Source organism: Chelonoidis abingdonii, chromosome 1, assembly GCF_003597395.2.
Source record: "Chelonoidis abingdonii isolate Lonesome George chromosome 1, CheloAbing_2.0, whole genome shotgun sequence".
NCBI lineage: Eukaryota > Metazoa > Chordata > Testudines > Testudinidae > Chelonoidis > Chelonoidis abingdonii.
In genome coordinates this window covers 77,833,712-77,852,848 of record NC_133769.1, presented here as the reverse complement: position 1 = coordinate 77,852,848, position 19,137 = coordinate 77,833,712, and the positions used below count along the sequence as shown (strand labels likewise).

The 19,137-nt window shown below is 36.5% G+C and overlaps 1 protein-coding gene and 1 long non-coding RNA gene across 4 annotated transcripts in view; one reads left to right on the top strand and one right to left on the bottom strand.

Annotated features, from left to right (window-relative positions):
* LIN7A (lin-7 cell polarity scaffold A) overlaps positions 1-17,069 on the top strand; it is a 63,702-nt gene extending 46,633 nt beyond the window's left edge. Inside the window, exons 4-6 of one of the 3 annotated variants that reach the window (XM_032768207.2) lie at positions 1,328-1,537; positions 13,415-13,623; positions 14,796-17,069. In XM_032768207.2, coding sequence (XP_032624098.1) covers positions 1,328-1,537; positions 13,415-13,623; positions 14,796-14,835 — 459 coding nt within the window. In that variant the 3' untranslated portion in view covers positions 14,836-17,069. Of the gene's footprint in view, positions 1-1,327; positions 1,538-2,848; positions 3,829-13,414; positions 13,628-14,795 lie in introns of those variants that run through there. The other 2 variants (XM_075066791.1, XM_075066790.1) reach the window with 2 other exon arrangements.
* Positions 5,679-12,202, bottom strand: LOC116817777 (uncharacterized). The gene is made up of 3 exons (XR_004372007.2): positions 11,167-12,202; positions 8,757-9,083; positions 5,679-5,884 (listed from the first exon to the last, which is right to left on the bottom strand). It is a non-coding gene; the product is annotated as an uncharacterized LOC116817777 (long non-coding RNA).
* Positions 17,070-19,137: the final 2,068 nt, after the last annotated feature.

Here is a 19,137-nt window from a genome sequence, read left to right as displayed (position 1 = left end):
CATACAGTAACCAAAATATTTTCCTACATTTTTTATTTCATTTTTGTTATATTGAGTTAGAGTTTTTTCTTATGAGTTAACTTTTTTCTAATTGAAACTTCAAATGAACAATGTAGATTTGTAAAGGTTCTACTACTGAAAGTAGAAAATTATGTTAGAATATGATTTGTTTACATTGTAGGCAAACACAAAAATGATTGCTACGTGGTATAATAAAGGGTGAAAAATTCTGAATAGTGTTTGCCATTCTCATTTCTTATTCATATAGAACAGCAGGGTTACAGAGCAATGTTGAATATCGCAATACTTCCTGGTTATTTCTGGGCTGTCTGCATTGCATTTTCCTAGTGCATTCATGTCTGACATTTAAATGTATGCATGATGACAAGGTTTGCATGAGCGAGTACATATAACTGAGAATGATCCATTATATTCACATCATCTACTAGCTTCCATTAAGCATAAACATTAGAATGCTGAACAAGTATTAACATAATGTAGAATTACTGCAGTAATTTTAAATCTGAGGATATGTTAAAAAGTAAAAATAATTATTTTGTAATGTTTACTTAATCCTTTACCAGGGTCTACAATTAAAAAGAGACAATTGCTAGTGAAAGATTGAATAAAGAATGTTTTTCTTTTCTTCATACAAGATTTACAATACCTTACATATTTGTAATTTTTCTATAGTGAGAATAGTCATTTAGTTTAATTCATTTTATATTTTCATAATCTGAAGATTATGTAGCATTACTTTTCAAGACCTATTTATATAAAGTGCAGTTACAGTATAAAAGCTCATGCCCCTGTTGTAAAAGTTATTAATCTATCAGCACTTTTTTCAAGAGGAAGATTTTATTGAGGCTATTTAAAAAATAGTTTACATGAAAATATCCTTCAGGATTTATTTGGGGGCAAAGAATAAACCAGATAATCAGTCCTACATATATTGGGGTGGGGAAACAATTAACTTTATCCAAATTACATAAATTAGAAGTACAGCAGAAGGTTATATCGGTGTCTTGCGCAGCAGTAAGGAAAAAAGTGAGTGACAAAGCAGCTTTAAAAAGAGAAGTCGTGTTACAGAGTTAGAACAGATGACTAGCAATCTGGCCTTTTAGGATCTATTTCTGGGTGACATTGGGCAAGTCACTCAACTTCTCTCAGTGCCTGTGATTTGAGACTTAACATTTGTAAAGTGCTTTCAGATCTTTGATAGAATTTCAAAATATTATTTTCATGTGAACGAATTCTTTCTGCAAAACAAATGACAGGGCTTAACAGTGATCTCGTTACATGGCCAAATAACTGTCTTTTCTTCCAGGCAACAGTTGCTGCTTTTGCAGCAAGTGAAGGCCATTCACACCCTCGAGTGGTGGAGCTGCCAAAGACTGATGAAGGTCTTGGATTTAATGTGATGGGAGGAAAGGAACAAAACTCTCCTATATACATTTCTCGTATCATTCCTGGAGGGGTGGCAGAAAGACATGGAGGACTAAAGCGAGGAGACCAGCTGCTTTCTGTTAACGGAGTGGTATGTGAAAAGTTTAGAGTGATTTCCTTTTTCATGAGAGTTTTTGTTTTTCCAAATGAAGGTTTAAAATGTTTAAAATGTTTAAAACACCACAAACAAAATTAGCTCTGCAGTAAGACACCCGAGATGGTACATTTGCAGTGAACTAAACAACTTTATGCCATCACATCTTTGTTATAATATTGATTGTTAGAGCTTCATCTTCCAGTGTGGCTCAGCTCGGAAAAGTGACTCTAAAAATATCCTTATGGATTTCCATTGTTTATTGTCTAGATTTCTGCATAAAATACATGCAGTTAACAAGTTAAAAAGATATCTTCTGTCATTGCCAGTGCTACAATTGGAGAATCAAACTGGGCTTTTTTTTTTCTTGTACTTCATAGCCAATAACAGTCCTGCAGGCCAAATTAGGCCCTCTGTGAAATTTGTGCAGGCATGTGGCCTTCAGTGGCTTGTACAACTATAATTAAAAAGGAACTAAGTAAACAATGTTGTTGATGATTCACAATGAAGAATAAAATCCAGCTCATTCTCTTTTACTTGTGTTGTTCTGTAGTGTTATTTTTGTCACTAAAATCAGCTGTAAATACCAGGGTACATAAAAATAATTGATTAAAAAAAATAAAAATTGGATTTTTTTATTTAAATCAGATTTTTTTGATAAAAAGTTTTTTTTAATTAAGACACATTATAGCTCAAAGATATATCATGGAATAGGGATTATAAATTCTAATTCTATAGTATGAGACAATATAGCCATGTAATGTTTAAGAGAAGTTTTGTAAATGAGCTCCAATAGTTCATGGATTAGGGACCCAATCGTATGGGGTCCCAGAGGCTTCTGTATAGATTATGCAGGTTAATCTTTCTATCTACCCAATGGGACTCAGTACTCAGTCTAGAAGATACCATCAGAGATGCTTAGTTTTGCAGTTCTCAAACTGTGGATTTGTGTCTTCAGAGATGATATGCTTGTTAACAGCAAAAATGTTTTTAAGTACATAATTAAATAATATATAGAGGTGAGAAATAACAGACCTCAACCCTATTGTCCCTCTGCAAATTTGTGGACACGGAGTCAATCCCTTACCTCTCTCTGAAAGTGCAAAGTTTCAAAAAGTTCAATAAACAGAAGATTGTTGGGGGCAGAATAGATCTGGACAAGGAGAAAACGTCTGGAGATAAATGTGAGAAGAGCAAGACAGGCAGTAGAAACAAAAGTGAAACTGTTTGAGCAGCATATTCCAGAAGTCTTGAGGTCTGAGTGTAGCCTTCATTGATTTGAGATCTACCATACCATTCTCTCACTAGAAGGGGAAACCTATAATGGCAGCAGGCCATAAGAGAGACCCAATTTGGAAATATTGTAATGAAGTTCCTCTACCTGTGGGTAAGACAGGCATGCGTGCAAAATGCAAACAGTGCACGAAAGAAATGCAATGCTTGGTTGCCCGAATGAAACAACATCATGAGAAGTGTTCCCTCTGCGGAGGAAGCTGCACTGAAGATGATGATGAAAGGAACATGTCTGAACATGCAGGATTTTTAGGTTGGTAAACTTTTTTATTTCATACTTCTTTCTTAAGGACTGCTTGTCTTCCTTCTGGACAATTCTTGAATTCTCACGTCTGAGCAAAAAATATAGTTGTTACTCTATGGTACTATCATTTTAGATGCAATTGTGATAAAAAAATAAATAACTGAAATAGGCAGATCTTCCTTTTATAATTTCACCTTTAAAGTAGTACTGCATGTCAGTGAATGCAGTGAGTAATACTAAATGAGCAGTCTGGTAATAATAATTAAATAACTGCATTGACTTGTTTTGTTTAGGAGAATCCATCCTCAACATACAGGATTCTGAAGACTATCCACCTCCAAGATCACCATCATTTTCTATAGTTTCAGAGTTATCTGCCCAATGATAGTGTTTCAGTCACATCATGTATGTCACATAGCCACAGTATATCACCTGTAGCAAAAAGAAAAAAAAATCTCCATCATCCAGAAACAACATAGATAAGTTTGTGATAAGAACCAGCAGATTACAAAAAGAGGTAATTGATGAAAAAATTGCCCGGTTTGTTTATGCAACAAACTCTCCTTTCCGTATGATTGAGAACCCACACTTCATTAACATGGTTCAGTCATTAAGACCAGGATACAGTCCACCCAACAGAGCAGATGTCAGGCAGGCAAATTGCTGGATAAAGTGTATGAAAGAGAAATTGAGCAGTGTGCAAAAGGTCTAGAGGGTAAAATTGTTAACCTGAGTCTTGATGGGTGGAGCAATGTCCCAATGATCCTGTTGTATGTGCTTGTGTGACAGACAGAAGGGAATGTCTTCCTTACAGAAACAATTGATACATCAGGAAATGCACACACAGAATACTTACAAAAGTAAGCAAAAGCTATAACAAACTGTGAAAAAAATCAAATGTCTAGTACGCAGCTTTGGTCACAGACAATGCTGCAATGTATCCAAGATGAAAAGAAATTTTTAAAGAGAATGTCGATTCTCGGGGATCGTTACAAGATCTAAGTAACATAGTCCCACAGCTTGGTCACAGACAAGTTGCTATGCAAATTGAAAAATAGCCTAGTCCTTTAGTCACAACAGAAGCAAATTATCCAACTGAGAAGAAAGTGTATTTAGAAGAGAAGAGAAAGTCTCAAGCTAACAAACTATCTGTTGCATAGGTGGATGCAGTGCTCATTTGATGCACTCCTAGCCAAAAGACTTCAGTGTTCCAGAAATAAAGGCTAATGTGTTGAAATTGCAAAATACTTCCCGTAACAAACCACTTTGCAGCAGCTGCTCTGAAAAAAGTGGAGGAACCAAGCTAACTCTCCCACAAGTGTGCGATGGAACTCAGTAGTGGACTGTTTTTGAGCACTATATCAAGAACTGGCCTAATCTGATGACAGTTTTGTGAAAAAATGTGAAAAAAATAGATGGCACTGTCACAGCCAAAGTTCTCAACATTGGGCTTAAGAGAAATGTTGAACACATGCTGAGTACCCTGAAGCCTATTTCTGTAGCCTTAACAAAATGCAGGGAAATAGCTGTTTTATTGCTGACACTGTTGAAATTTGGAAGGAACTGAGTGAGACCTTAAAAAGAGAAATATGCAAAGACACAGTTAAATTACAAGCATTAAAAAAACAAATGGGACAAGCATTATGTCCAGCTCATTTTCTTGCAAATATTCTCTGTTCTCAGTACCAGGGTCAAACCTTAATGGCTGAAGAAGAGGAGTTGGCTATGACATGGACATCCAGCAATCCTCCCTCCATAATGCCAAATATAATAAACTTCAGAGCTAAGAGTGAACCATTCAAGAAGTATGTTTGCTGATGATGTATTAAAGAAAGTCACAGCAGTGAACTGGTGGTAGTCACTTAAGCACTTGGATTCAGAGACTGTTGAAGAGATAAATCTCACTTTTAACAGCAGTAACTTCTTCTGCCAGTGTAGAAAGAATATTTTCTTCCTTTGGACTAATTCATTCCAAATTGAGAAATTGTTTGGGACCTGAAAAAGCAGGAAAGCTTGTTTTTCTTTTCCAGATTATGAACAAACAGGAAAATGAAGGTGAAGATGACTGAGTTAGCTGCAGAAGCCAATATTTTTGAAGTTTCTCATGTTGACCTGGCTGACATAGTCAATTTAATATTTTTTTTAAATATTTCATTTAATTTTTAGTTATAAACAAACCTGATTTTAAAAAAACTTGAATGTTTAAATAAATTCAAAAGTTCATATGCTTGTTTTGTTAAAATATTATATGTTTGCTGTTGAAGAAAAAGTCCAGAATACATAACGTCGTTGTGTTAGTTAAATAAAACAATTTAAATGTCTGTCTGGTGATGTTCTCCTAATACAGCACCTCCAAATATTAATGATTAACCTGTTGAATTGAAGATAGTTCACTCCCAATGACTTCATAAATATCTGTTTCAATTACCTTTGGTAAATGAAATAACCAATCATTCATTTTTTGATGTAGCTGTAAAACTAATCTGAAAAGTTTTCAAAATAAGGCACTTTAAAAATGTATAGTATGTACCTTCTAAAAATGAAACCTACATCAATCTCTGAGTTGTGAAGAATGTATATTAAGGTTATAACAACCAACAAGAATGCACTTTTATGTAGAAATCTATGATTAAATGGAGTCTTCCTGACTAATGAATTTGATTTAAATCAAATCCACCCTCGTAAATTCATACAGGGAGCAGATGTGTAAAGTAAAAAGGTGTCATTTTACATAGTTACTGTCCTTTTCAGTCACTTTCAGACTGACTGATTTGCATTAGTTTCACTCTGGACTCCAAACAGGGGAACTGGAATAGAGAAGAGAAAAATCAGGCCTGAGTGTCCTTGAGGCCAGTTCTGCCCTCAGATCTCCTCATAACTTCTTATCACATATTTGTTGCACCTCTCCTATGTCTGGTATAGCAGGACATGAATAAAATTATTCCACTGCAGTTTTTCAAAGTGACAATATTGAGTCCCTGGGCAGAATTTATCCCTTTTAAAAGAATTTTCTACAGTCTGAAGACTTAATGATGAGTTAGGATTACACTATTTCTTCTTCTTACAATTGCCTTGTAAATATTAGTGTATTTTCTTTGTGTTATAATCTTTGTCCTCAAAATAGGAGTCAATCACCATAAACCATGAAGTCGTGGCATAAAGCTAAGTATTCTGTTACTTCCTTGCCCTTTGCACAGCCCCATTAAAATCCATGAGGCAGAGGTGAAATGTCAGTAAGTAGATTTTGTAAAATATTAAAATAGTACGGCACACTCCAATAGCATGCTTCTGCCTGAGAACACTGTACAGAAGACTGTAATCCTATATTCCTTGTGCACCCAAAACTTCCATCCAAATCTCCCATTGACCATCACCTCCATATGAAGGGAAATAGGATCACACCCCAAAATGATTCATAATAAGCTTGAAATATAAGAATGTTCAGCTTAATTTTCTGTTCATGGCAATACTGTAAAGAATAGTAAAGCATCCTCAACTAGAACTGGGTTGGGAATTTTCTTGATTAAATGTTTTTCAATTGGAAAATGACAATTCATTGAAACTGAACCTTTTTGTAGGAACATAGTTGTTGTGATGAAACTTTTGTCAGGAAGGTTTCTCAAGTCAAGGATGGGAATTTCTAGTTAAAAAGAACAGCAAACAAGAGACTAGCCAATAGCCTTGGGGGTATGACATCACATGGGATGTGGAAAACCCATGTTCAAGTCCTGGCTCTGTCTGATTTGGAACAGAAACTTGAATCCTGATCTCCCACATCCCAGGTGAGTGTGTGTCTCTCTCCATGTTTTTGGGTATGAAAATGTCTAAAGGTCTCAGTTTTGTCCCCAGGCAGAATGGGAAATTTTTGAAAATTGTGAAAATTTTGCCGACCATCCCTATGCACTAGGGGGAAAAATATGATTCCATAAATAAAAGAAAAGCTAATACAGAGATCAATCAATTTCACAAGTTCCAGTATAATATTTAACCAAATAAGTTACTTGAACTTCGCTAGTTGGAGGTAAATCAGATAATCTCATTGATATTTAGCATCACTGCCAACCGATGAAGAGAAAAATACAGGTAAAAGGAAATGAAGTATTCTAATTGACCAACAGACTTAATTGGAAAGATTTTTTTTTTTAAATTACAGCTGGACAAACACTGTAAAAATAGGTGAACCGCCAAATTTTAAAAAGCATTTGCTTTGACTATATTCTCACCTCTTTGTAAACTGCCTACAGAAGTTTACTTGCAGGAATTTGCACTGGAACAAATATTAAGCTAATATTGCAGAAAACAAATGTCAAATTTACCATTTCAAGTATGCACATCAGAAACCTGAATCTAAGAGTTATGCTCATCTGGATAGGTGAAACAAACATATCTGTGATCCATGTCTAATGAAAAAAACCTCCTATTTTGAATTATAAATCTTGAAAACTTGAAACAATACCTGTTGCTAACAATTCACAAGCCATCCAGCGGCTGATTATACCCACACAAAACATTTCTAGAATAATTTCAAAACAATAAAATAATATAGAAGTAGTGATCTTTTCACAGACAACTTGAGAACAGAAGCAAAAAAGCTAAGTTTTGCTAACCTACTGTTCACTGTGAACAGGTCACCTGCATCTGAGATAAAGCAATATACAGCAGGTGCAGTATAACAGATGGATCAGCAGTGGTACATGAGATGAAAATGAAATATCAGCAGCTTGCTTATGCTCATATATTGGTGGTTATCCAAGTTGATAATTATCAACATAAAACTAGGGCTGAGTGTTCAGAACCTGTATTACTTATCCTAGTATGACTGGTTGGTGTTGCTTAAATTGCCTCACCAGAACTTTAAAAGAAATATTTCTCAGTGTGCAGGGGAGTAATGTATTCTTTTCCCTAGTAAAGGGCATTGTATGCAATAAGCCCTGCAGTTGGCTCAGCCAGGACACAGAGGTAGCTGTCCATATCTGGCACTGTTAGTCTATATTGCAGGGGATACAACATAAGTATACAAAAACTGATTCTCATCCAATGTCTGTACTTACAGACCTCAAAAAGGAATACAACTCTCACTTTGCCTGCTTGCCTAGTAATCAGATTCCTTTTCCTTGTCTGCAATTGAGTAGGGGATTTTTGACTATAATTATATGCGCCTGGGTATAGTAATGACAGTGCTTTCCTGTATAATATCTGCAATTCCTTTACCTATTGTTATCTCTACAGTAGGTCTTTTACTTTTATTCTGCTTGATAGCACCTGCCAATGCTGCAAGATAATAAAAAAAAGTTAAAAGTGTATTCTGGATATCCTTCTCTTTGCTGTTCTTAGGTTATTAAACAAAGAGGGAGGAAGCCAAGTTGGGTTTTAATAGTATCACAGCCTTTTATTCAGCAAGCAGCACTGGCATATGGTGTTCTTTATTAAAGGGTGTGTTGATGAGCAGTCACTCAGATAACACCGGGCATACAAACACGTTATGCTTTAGTTAAACACAGGTTATTGGGCTTGACACAGGGGTCACTGAGTGATATTTAATTGCCTGTGGTATACAGGAGGTCAGACTAGATGATCTAGTGGTCTCGTCTGGCCAAACTCTTATGAATTTAAGAGTGACAGCAGGCACAGTGCATTAAAACCAAGTACAGTAATGGTGTTGGATGCAACCGAACTCACCTTTAACTTAGCTTTGGTTGATAATACCTGAACTCAGGTCTCTGATGGGAGCAAGTTCCATATTTAGTAGCATAATCGTTTACTTTGTCTTTTGTAGTTTCACCTTCCTTGTTTTGTTTGAGAGCTTCAGTCTTTATCCTGCATCTTTCAAGTCAATGGGAGTTTTCCCATTGACTAGATTGGGAGCAGGATGAAGCCCTTAATTACTAACTAGATTGCAGTCAAGTTTTGTAAGTGGTTTGAAAAGTGAAAATACACAATCTTGTTGAGTCCATTACGCAGGCACAATTACAATTGTTTACTGCACCATCTGTAACCATCCATCCCCTTTAAAAACAAAATACATGTTTTATACTTAAATAATTACATGCAAGTTCAGATATGCTACTTGCCATGTGCTTACTGCCTATTATAAATAACAGCAGTGAAGTAAAAATATGCTGCTCAGTAAATATAGACAGTGTTAATTGCTATGGGTGCCCAGTGCTGATGCTGATTCATATTGACCATAATTCCTTCGGAAGAAAGTGACGTGCTGAAGGATGCAGAGCTGCATGTGGTTTCAAGAACAGAAGTCACTTTACAGTGATCAATGTGACCATGTCACACATTAGTGATTTATTATATAGCTAGCACAATAAGCACTGTGTACATTCTCCTCTGATAGAATTCAGTACACCCTATGAGTTTAATAAATAGATAGCTTTTGAAAAATCAAACCACAAAACACCTAAGCAAATTTTTAGTTTGTACATGCAAATTATCTTTCAAGTAAATTTTAAAATATCCTATTCATATATTGTTTTCCATTTGAGCTCTGATCATTTTGTGCATTAGACACATTCTCACCTAATAATTTTTCAAGTATTTCTAGTGGAATTCTATTTTTTGCAAATTACTTTCATTTAGCTCTGGATGTTCAGCAGATTTATATTATCATAATCACAACAATTTAAAAAAAGTGTACTGTCACATAACTTTAATACTATTTTAAGATCTTGCAGTGGGAGGGTTTTGGAAGAGATTTAGAAAATCTGTGCTTCAGAAACCATATGGTCATGCATCTGAAGCTAGTTTGTTAGTTAGTTGAAGGTTCCGTCTCACTCTGGCTGCCAAATACAGAATAGCCTACAGAGGTGAAAGGAAGCCAGTACGGTCCAGCACAGCGTACCGGCAAGAAAGTGCTGTCTGTACTGGCAGGCCAGTGATGGCGGGAGTGGGGCAAAAGGGGCAGCTGCCCCAGGGCCCTTTTAACTCACAATTTAAAGGACCCGTGGCTCCCGGATGCCCTGCATACCGGTAAGTCATTTAAAGTTACTTTTACCCCTGAGCCTACCTCATCATTTTAGCACCTGAATTGATAATTATCATCCCCCCAACTTTGAATATAAATATAATGTTTTCTGAAGCATGTTCACATTTCTGAAATACTTATGTCCCATCAGTTAATCTAAAAGTTTATTCCTTGCTTGGGACAGTATTTTCCAAATACGTTGTTGATGTAACTCCTATGCTGGACCCTATATCAAGTTATGTTTCCTGCCAGCAAGAGGTTAGAGGACAAACAGTATTGGTTGTATTACATATTTCACTGAAGTCAAGTCATGTAATGTGCCTGCTTTTGGCAACTTCTGCCTTGATAGTTCTATCTCAGTGTGCCACAGCAGAAGTAATTCATATTTGTTCCGACCTGTTATGCACAGTATTCACAATCTATTAGAAGTGACAAAAATTTTCTTCTAATTTCTGACGTTCCTAAAATGATGCCAATGTATTCTTGCAATATTAGACTTTTATCAGTGCTGCTTCTTCTCTTTGGAGATTTGTGGTATATGGGCATAGTTTCCTTTTAAACAGCATGATACACAATGGCCTCAATATACTGTGTGGCAAAGCTTTGATTTCTTTTCTTTTATGCAAAAAACAACATTCATTTAAAAATGGTCTACAACCCACATGAAGATCTTGGTTGCAGGGTTTTTGCACTGAGATACTTTTGTTTCTTGGAACGTATATGACAATCATCTATCATTACAGAATTCCACCATTCTACCTAATGTGTGGAACAATTTGTACTCCTGAAATGCGCTTCAGTCAAGCAATTTAATGGGGAAAAAATGAAAAACCTCTTTCAGAGAAATCACCTTGCTTTTGAAGACCTACTATTTAAAAACAAAGTAAACATACAAATCAGAAATTAAGCAGATTTGGGAATATGTTTCATTTCACAGCAGATATCACTTAATGCAAGCCATTTTTGAGAAAAAGGGTATGTATGATCTGACAAGAGAATTTTGCCCTTAATCAGGGCCCTGAGATCCTTCAGTATGTATGTTTTCTCCCTCGTTCCTTTCTTTTCCTCTGTACTCTACCACAAATAAAGTACCACTTTTTAGAGACTATGTCAAACCTCATTGACAGAAGACCTTGCTTTCTCTCCCAAATAGACATTATCAATCACTTGTTCCAAGGACTGAATATCACTTCTTGTGAGGACTGGAAATCTAGAATTCAGGACTGAAAGAAAGAGAAGGAAGGGGGCGTTTGGGGAAAGAGGGATAGGGAATTATACGAAATTGAAAAGGAATAGATACTACGTATTAAGAAGCAGTCAGTAAAGAGGATTTACTGTGCTCAAGCCTACGTTCCAAGGAAGCTAGTGGGAAATGAGACACTGGAAGCTGCTTTTTAAAGTTGACTTCAATGGTAGGTGGGTCAAGAGATGGACATTGGGTTAGTCTCCTTTTGTGTGTAATTGTATATAGAAAAAACTTCAACAAAATTTATACTTATTTTTTAAGCTTAGAAATGTCAGTAATGTTGTCTCATCTCCCCTGTTTTTTTTCCGAAGAATCCAGAGATGTGGTTTCTTGGCTTTTAATTGAAGGTGGTCTTCAATCTTTAGCAAAAGAGCTTTCTTCTGAATTGTCTATTGTGTATTTGAGTTAAATGGGTGTTAACAAAAACAATAGTTTTAAATCGTCTGAATTACAAAAAACAAACAAAAAGCCTGCAACTTTTCTCAGTTAGGTTTCAAATCATAGATATCAGAGTTCTCCACTTACCCTTATGGTCTTCCAGGAAACCAGGGTAAAAATCCAAACAGAACAGTAACAAAAAAGCCACCTTCATACATCATAAAAAGTCAGAAAACCATTTCTCTTTCACGTGCATGATATATTTTAAATGTTTGGATTTCACAAACCATGAACTTGTCTCACCTACACTTGTGCCACCCCCACTCTACCACGACCACACACCTTTTTATTTTTTTCAGTATCAACACACATACACCACTACACTCAAACCCAGTCTGGTACTGCAGAGTTTAGCTAGAACTGCAGTATTTTTAAAACCAAATTCAAATTCTGTTTTCGGACACAGTTAAGTCCAGCATAAATGTGGCTTAGCACACAGGTATGTCTACACTGATTAAAAAACCTGAAGCATCTAGTGTCAGAGCCCAGGTCAGCTAACTTGGGCTTACAGGTCTAGAGCTTCAGGGCTATATAACTGCAGGGCAGATGTTCAGGCTGGGGCTGGAGCCTGGGCTCTGAAACCCTGTGAGGCGGGAGGATGTGACCTCTTGGGTGTGATAGGCTAGTTTATGATCTTGCAAACACTTAAATATACGCATCACTCTGTACTCACATGAGCAAGACTTAGAGTTCGAGGTGTCTACTTGCATGAGGAGGATTATGTACATATTCATGTGTAGATGATGGAAACTAAGATCCTGGTTCATCACTCATCCCTTGGCCTGCTGGTTTACTCTTGAAGATGCAGTTAAGTGGACATTGCAGCACATATGCCTGTCTGCTACTAACTGGATGGAGAGCACCAGCTCATTTCGCATAGGCTACCAAACAGTAGGGTGACCAGATGTCCCAATTTTATAGGGATAGTCCCAATATTTGGGGCTTTTTCTTATATAGGCACCTATTACCCCCCACACTCTGTCCTGATTTTTCATACTTGCTATCTGGTCACCCTGCTAAACAGTCACTCCTAGAAGGGGTCTGCACTTGTGATACTAACTCCTGTTAAGCAAAGGATGTGATTATGCATGTGAGCAGTCCTATTAACTTCTAAACACAAGTAGTCTCTTAAGTTAGTGGGCTTGCTCGCATATTTGAAGTTAAGCAGGTGCTTACATATTGCAGTGAGCTCCATGCAGTATCAGTACCTTAGAAATGAAAGGCTAGTGAGCCATTCCCAAACACCCAATCTGCTCGCTTCTCACCCATGTTAAGCTTTCATACTCCCTGTATTCCACTTTCTTATCTGGTAGCCACAGGAAAGGTTTGACAAGCTTTACTTAAATTCAGTTGGTTTTGCATTATTTTGGCTTATATATCTGCAAAACTCTCCCCACCCCCAGTTTTTGTATGAATCAGAAATTATGCTCATTTTCACATTTCAGATGAAACCTAAAAATGATTCAGGCATCACATTTAAAATGCAAAAAGAGATAATCAATAAACCCTGCATAAATCTTATTTATATTTACATTTCTCCCCCAATGACCATTTGAAAAGTCTAAAATATGGAAACAGCTTAAACCACTGATATCCTTTCTGTGACAGCAAGTACGAGAAGAGGACAGGACTCTGGATAAAACCAGCATCTTTAGAACTCTGTGTTCTCCTTGCTTGCAGAGTGTGGAAGGAGAGCACCATGAAAAAGCAGTGGAGCTCCTGAAGGCTGCTAAAGATAGTGTCAAGCTGGTTGTGCGCTACACTCCCAAAGTGTTGGAAGAGATGGAGGCTCGTTTTGAAAAACTGAGGACAGCACGACGCCGGCAACAGCAGCAACTGCTAATTCAGCAGCAGAAACAGCAGCAGAATACACAGCAAAATCATATGTCGTAGGTGAGATTATTCAATGGTCATGCTTTTGGCTCGAACCTGTGAAGGGTTGAGCATCTTTTACCAGCTACTGAGCACCAACCGCAATGGGAGCGGAGAGTGCTTATTGCTTGGTAGACTTCAGTGTGCCCTATTCCAAGAAAAATGCACTTTGCAAGTAAGGGATTTGCCACATCAGAATGTGGAGCTATTTTTCCAAATCTAAATCTAGAAATCAATACCTGGCATACAAGTCTAGCATGCAATACAAGGAAGAGTCTGAGCAGGAACTTAGTATTCTTTCTGCAAACCCTCTCATACTGTATTTTACTCCCATCAGCCAAAAAGTAGAGTTATTGTAAAAATTAAGAATTTTTTGCTACCAGCTTTAGGCTTAATATAAAGGTCCCTTACTACTACGCTTCAGAGCATCTACACATATGAGGGGAATTTTTCCCAGCCCTTTCACAGCTACAAAAAGCCCAAAATGCACCAGAGCCACTGTGGTTCCATTGCATAATGTGTTGGAAAAGTGCTTAGCTGCACATCCTATCTCCACTGTGGTAGGGAATATTCCATTCACCACGTGGGTACTTATATGGCCAAAATTACTGTAGTATCTGAGTGCCTTACAATCTTTAATGTATCTTCACAACATCCCTGTGAGATGGCACTTCCCGATCACTCCCATTTTCCAGATGGAGAACTGAGAGGCCAAGTGATTTGTCCAATGTCATCCAGGAAGTCTCTGGTGAAGCAGGGACTTGAACCCAGCTCTTCCAAGTTGTAGGCTAGTATCCTGCTTTGGTCCCCTAGACAAGAGTCTCTTGCTGAGGTTTTGCATGTGAGATCAGAATTTTGCTTGATGGACCCTTATTCTGTGAGTCTTAGTCAAAATTCCTACTTTCCACTCTTAATGTTACAGATGTAAACAGTTAAGTTTTGTGTAATAAATTGTGTTTTTCTACCTTAAACTGGACTGTTGCAGGAACCATTAAAATGCAAAATCTCACAAAGGTTTCAAATAAAGTTTAGACAATCTCACCCCAACTAAATCTTTAAATGTACTATAGTGCTTGTTAAAGTTATTCTTCGTTGGGGAGAAAGGAAGGAAGGAAGGAAAATATGAGTGACCCAATCCCTCGATTCTTTTTGTTAGCTCTGAGAAATGTTCTTGTTTGTTTAATTCTAGGTTATTCTCAAGACTAAAATCCAGATCAAGAATTCAGTAACCAAGCAATTGGAGCTGTGCTTCAATATTCCAACCTACAGTTACAAGGAAACAGAGGGAACACAATAACTGAACTTATCAAGAAGTTGTGAATAAGTGGTGTAAGAATAATTTAGTAAGAACCACAACACACCTGGTACCTTCTTTATAAGGCTTTTCAGTACGGTGCAGTCTCAGATACAAGATTTCTATGATTTTATTCCTAATGAGCAGTATGGTAAGTAAACACTATGAAATGTAGAGAAGTTTGGGGTTTCTGAATAAATCATTGTAAGGTCCAGTCTTGCACTCCTTATTCTAACAAAACTCTGGCCTATTGGTTCACAGAGGTCAGTGAGGGTTATATCTAAGGATGCCAAGATCGGCTGCTAGTAAAGGTGAAGTCTCTCTGCAGTTATTTCCAGAAATGAACAACTTGTAGTCCATCAACCAAACTGCATCTGTTCAAAATGTTGCCACAAACATAAAACAAAAACTCTCACATCATACTCCATAACCTCTTTCTACTATATATTGTAGAGTTGTTTTAATCTGACTTCCACTTTATAATAATTTTAATTTTTTCCCTGAAAATAGCAAGTTACTATATTTATAAAATATTCAGTCGTAGAAGCAATTGGCTTTTTACTCGATGTTTCCATATATTTTATTATGCATCAATAGAGTGAGGCAGTTTTAGATCTACTTTAATTTTATTAGTAGTAAGGCTAGAAAATCTTAGAACGTATTTTTAAATATAGGTATTGCTTGTATCCATTATAGCTATTATTCTGAAATCAATAACTTAATATACCATATATTTATTCCATAAAATATATATTGTTAGAATGTATTTGTTACAGAAATAGGATCTTTGCTTACCATGTATTACAAATATAGTAAGATAATGTTAGCAAAAGACCAAGTTTTGTTTGGCACATATTAATGTGATAAATATAACCCAGCTATCTTAGCTTTTCTGTATTTTAAAATTTATTTTGTATTTCATTGTTAATATATTTAGGAGAAGTGTAAATTGTTCCTGGCATATTTTCTTGTAGGTCAGTTTGATCTTAAAGTTTAGAACTTTACCAAATCAAATTGGAATGTAAAAGCAAAATATAAGAACCTTTTTAAGTTTACATTTACTTTTCCAAAGATTAATGAACAGTCACAGCCAAAGCTGGAAGGCTAAAAAGATCATCTACCTTGGAAGTGAAAAAAAACCAAAAAACTTAATCCTCAAATTGTGACCAATTTATTGTCATTTTAAAATATCTCCTGTATAGAGAAAAAGGAGGCAAAAAGGAAGTCCTCCAATTCTTCCATACAGAAAACTCCAGTTGATTTCACTTGGAATTTGGGGGCACAACTATTCTGAAACAATGCTCTGGTTGCAGCCTTGTAACAAAAAAGCCAGAACATGTTACATCTTTTCTCTGCAAGTACTCACATCATTGATTCTCTTCACTTAAGTATAAGAGCTAATCAAATACAGAGCAGACAGCCACAGCGGGGGAAATGGATATAGCATAGTAGCATAGGTTTAAAAAAGAATACCTACTGGCCACCAGCTTTGACAGTGTTCCATTACTATAATTAACTGCTGAAAGTAATCATGCTTTTAAAACCAAAATTATATTAAAAACACCAGATGAACAATATAATACCTAGAAATAATTCCATCCAGTGGTCCTGGTGATGGCATGAATTAAACAGTTTAACTTGAGTGTGCCACCAGAAGTTAAAGATGGAATATTCTTTTACTACGTTGTGCAAAGATTTTGTTTGAGTTTTTTTTGTTTCATTTTTTAACTTAATAAGATTCTTATGTACCCATTTGAAATATCTATTTTAAAGCTATATTTTTAAAAAAACATTAGTATTGATAGTATATGAACTATTACTGCATATGACTGTATTATATCCCATGATAATGATTTGAGTTACATTGACTACTCTGTACAGAGACCAAATATTACACAGTACGATTAGTGAGACCACTGTATTACATTCTTTCTGAACTCTCCCCTGCCCCTCATCACAATATCTAGATTTTAATGGAATGGACAGTTAGTATAGTAAATTGAAAAAAAAAAAAGAATGTCATTAATGTCTTTATATACAGAAGCATATCTAATTCATTTGCATATGTTATTGTCCAATAAATTATTTATACATATTAATATAAACATCTCAGTCTCTGCCAACATTTAAAAATAAGAGGAGAGTATAATATAGGTACATTACAACAGAAGGGGCAAAAAATCACTGGGGTTAGACTAGATGACCTTTGCGGTCCCTTCTAACCCTATGTTTAAGGGTCAATTTCAATGATCATACCTGCACCGTGGATCTGTAAAGATGTAGCAAGTTAATCACTGGAACAGCTGACAGCAGCCTCTACACACTGCCAATAATCTGTCATCCTCTAAAAACTGAACCTTCATATATGGATGTTCTCTGCATTTTTCACATAAATCTACAGCTTTGATTCAGCATAGCACTTAAGCACATGCTCATGTACTTAACTAGAGCCTAAAAGTACACACACAGCTCTCTCTCTCTCTCATTCAGACATTCTCACTCTTATAGCTAATTGTTTGCCTTTTTATTTATTGCTGTTACCATATGAAACTGGTTTATCTGCAGTCACTTTAGTAAGTTTAAGATCTCATTGATTTTGGCAGGAATAACTTAAGCCCCCTCAGATACGTTTCCTTGTATTGACAGTGAGTTGAACTAGAACTGGTTTTCAACCTGTGGTCCACAGACCCCTGGGAGTCTGCAGACTATGTCTAAGATTTCCAAAGGGGTTTGCACCTCCATTTGAAATTTTTTAGGGGTCTGCAAATGAAAAAAAGGTTGAAAACCCCTGAAGTACAAGATCCACTAAATCTTTTCTGTCTCTAATACTTGTAAAGGAATAAAGGATACCGTTCTTTGGGTCAGTGGCCCAGAGCTGGCCTGACTGTCCCATTAGCCCGGCCTGCGGCACCTAAGAAAGAATTGGAATTTAATTAGCTGACCCTCATATAAAGAGGCCAGAAGGGGTTTAGCGGGGAAGAGAGGAACTGCAACATCCTGGAGGAAGTTGAGAGGCCAGAAGTGGTTCCCTGATGACCCACTACTGGAGTTATTGCTGAGAGGAACTGCTTCAGAAATGCCAAATGGTCAAAAAGGGAAATTGGTGGGAGATCTGTATTACTGAGGCTCTTAGATAAGAGTCAAGAAATCCAGTTAGTGGAATTACTGGTGTGAGAGGTTAATTTGGGGGGAAAAGGACTGCTATGCATACACAGACTTGGAAGTAAGAATCTGCAAGAGTTTGATTGTTTTATTAAGAAGGCTCAATTAAAGAAACTACCTCAGCTGAGAAATAGCTTCCCCGGATTCCTTGGAAAAGTTCAGTCAAATTAACCTCAGAGAGGGTGAACTGATCTAGCAGGACACAGTTTAGCCCAACAAGAGGAGGGTGCTATCAAATAGGCCTAATCCTTCTACAACATGATAATCAAGGGGGAGCAGTCTGGCTTTGAGTTTCACTATCTTTCCACCATGCCAAAGACAATATCCAGTATTCATAGACAGATTTGGATTTTTGACACTCCCTGCATAAAGCCCACAAATGTATTACGCTAATCCAGTCAGTGTCGCTTTTCTGTCTGCAACAGATAAAAAAAAAAATCAGTCACCTTTTATAAGTGTTTCAGAATACCACATTGAGAGAATTCTACAGAAAGGCAGCTTGGGGAGAATTCTACCGAAAGGAAGCTTGGGGAACAGCTGAGAGAATTTCATGGTACGCTTCTTAATACAGTGAAACGTGTGTCATGTTGGCTTCTCAGCTGCAGCTTACACAGTGGTCAGTGTAAAGATGAAAAGCCAGTGAGTGCACATGCTTTTCACTTGAATGAAAGAAACGACATACAGTACTGCATTCCCCCGTTGAAAAAAAGTGTTGCAATGCATATTTGTCCACTATATTATGTACTTCTGGGGGAATTCTGCACCAAAAATTTAGAATTCTGCACACAATATTTGAAAATTCTGCATATTTTATTCGTCAAAATAACACAATATAATCATGCCAGTTACAATTTTTGTAATTTATTTCAAAATATCTGTCAGCAAGTATGTCTGTAATAATACAGACAAAAATAAAAAGATTCTGTTTTGTTTTTTTTTTGACAAATAGATTCCTTACGAGGCATATTAATATAGAACTTTGTGTAATTCATTTAAATTACAATACAGATCTGTATTTCCTGCACCTGTCAGAAGTAGTGCAAAGGGTTGGGAGAGTCAGGGGTAACAGAATCGC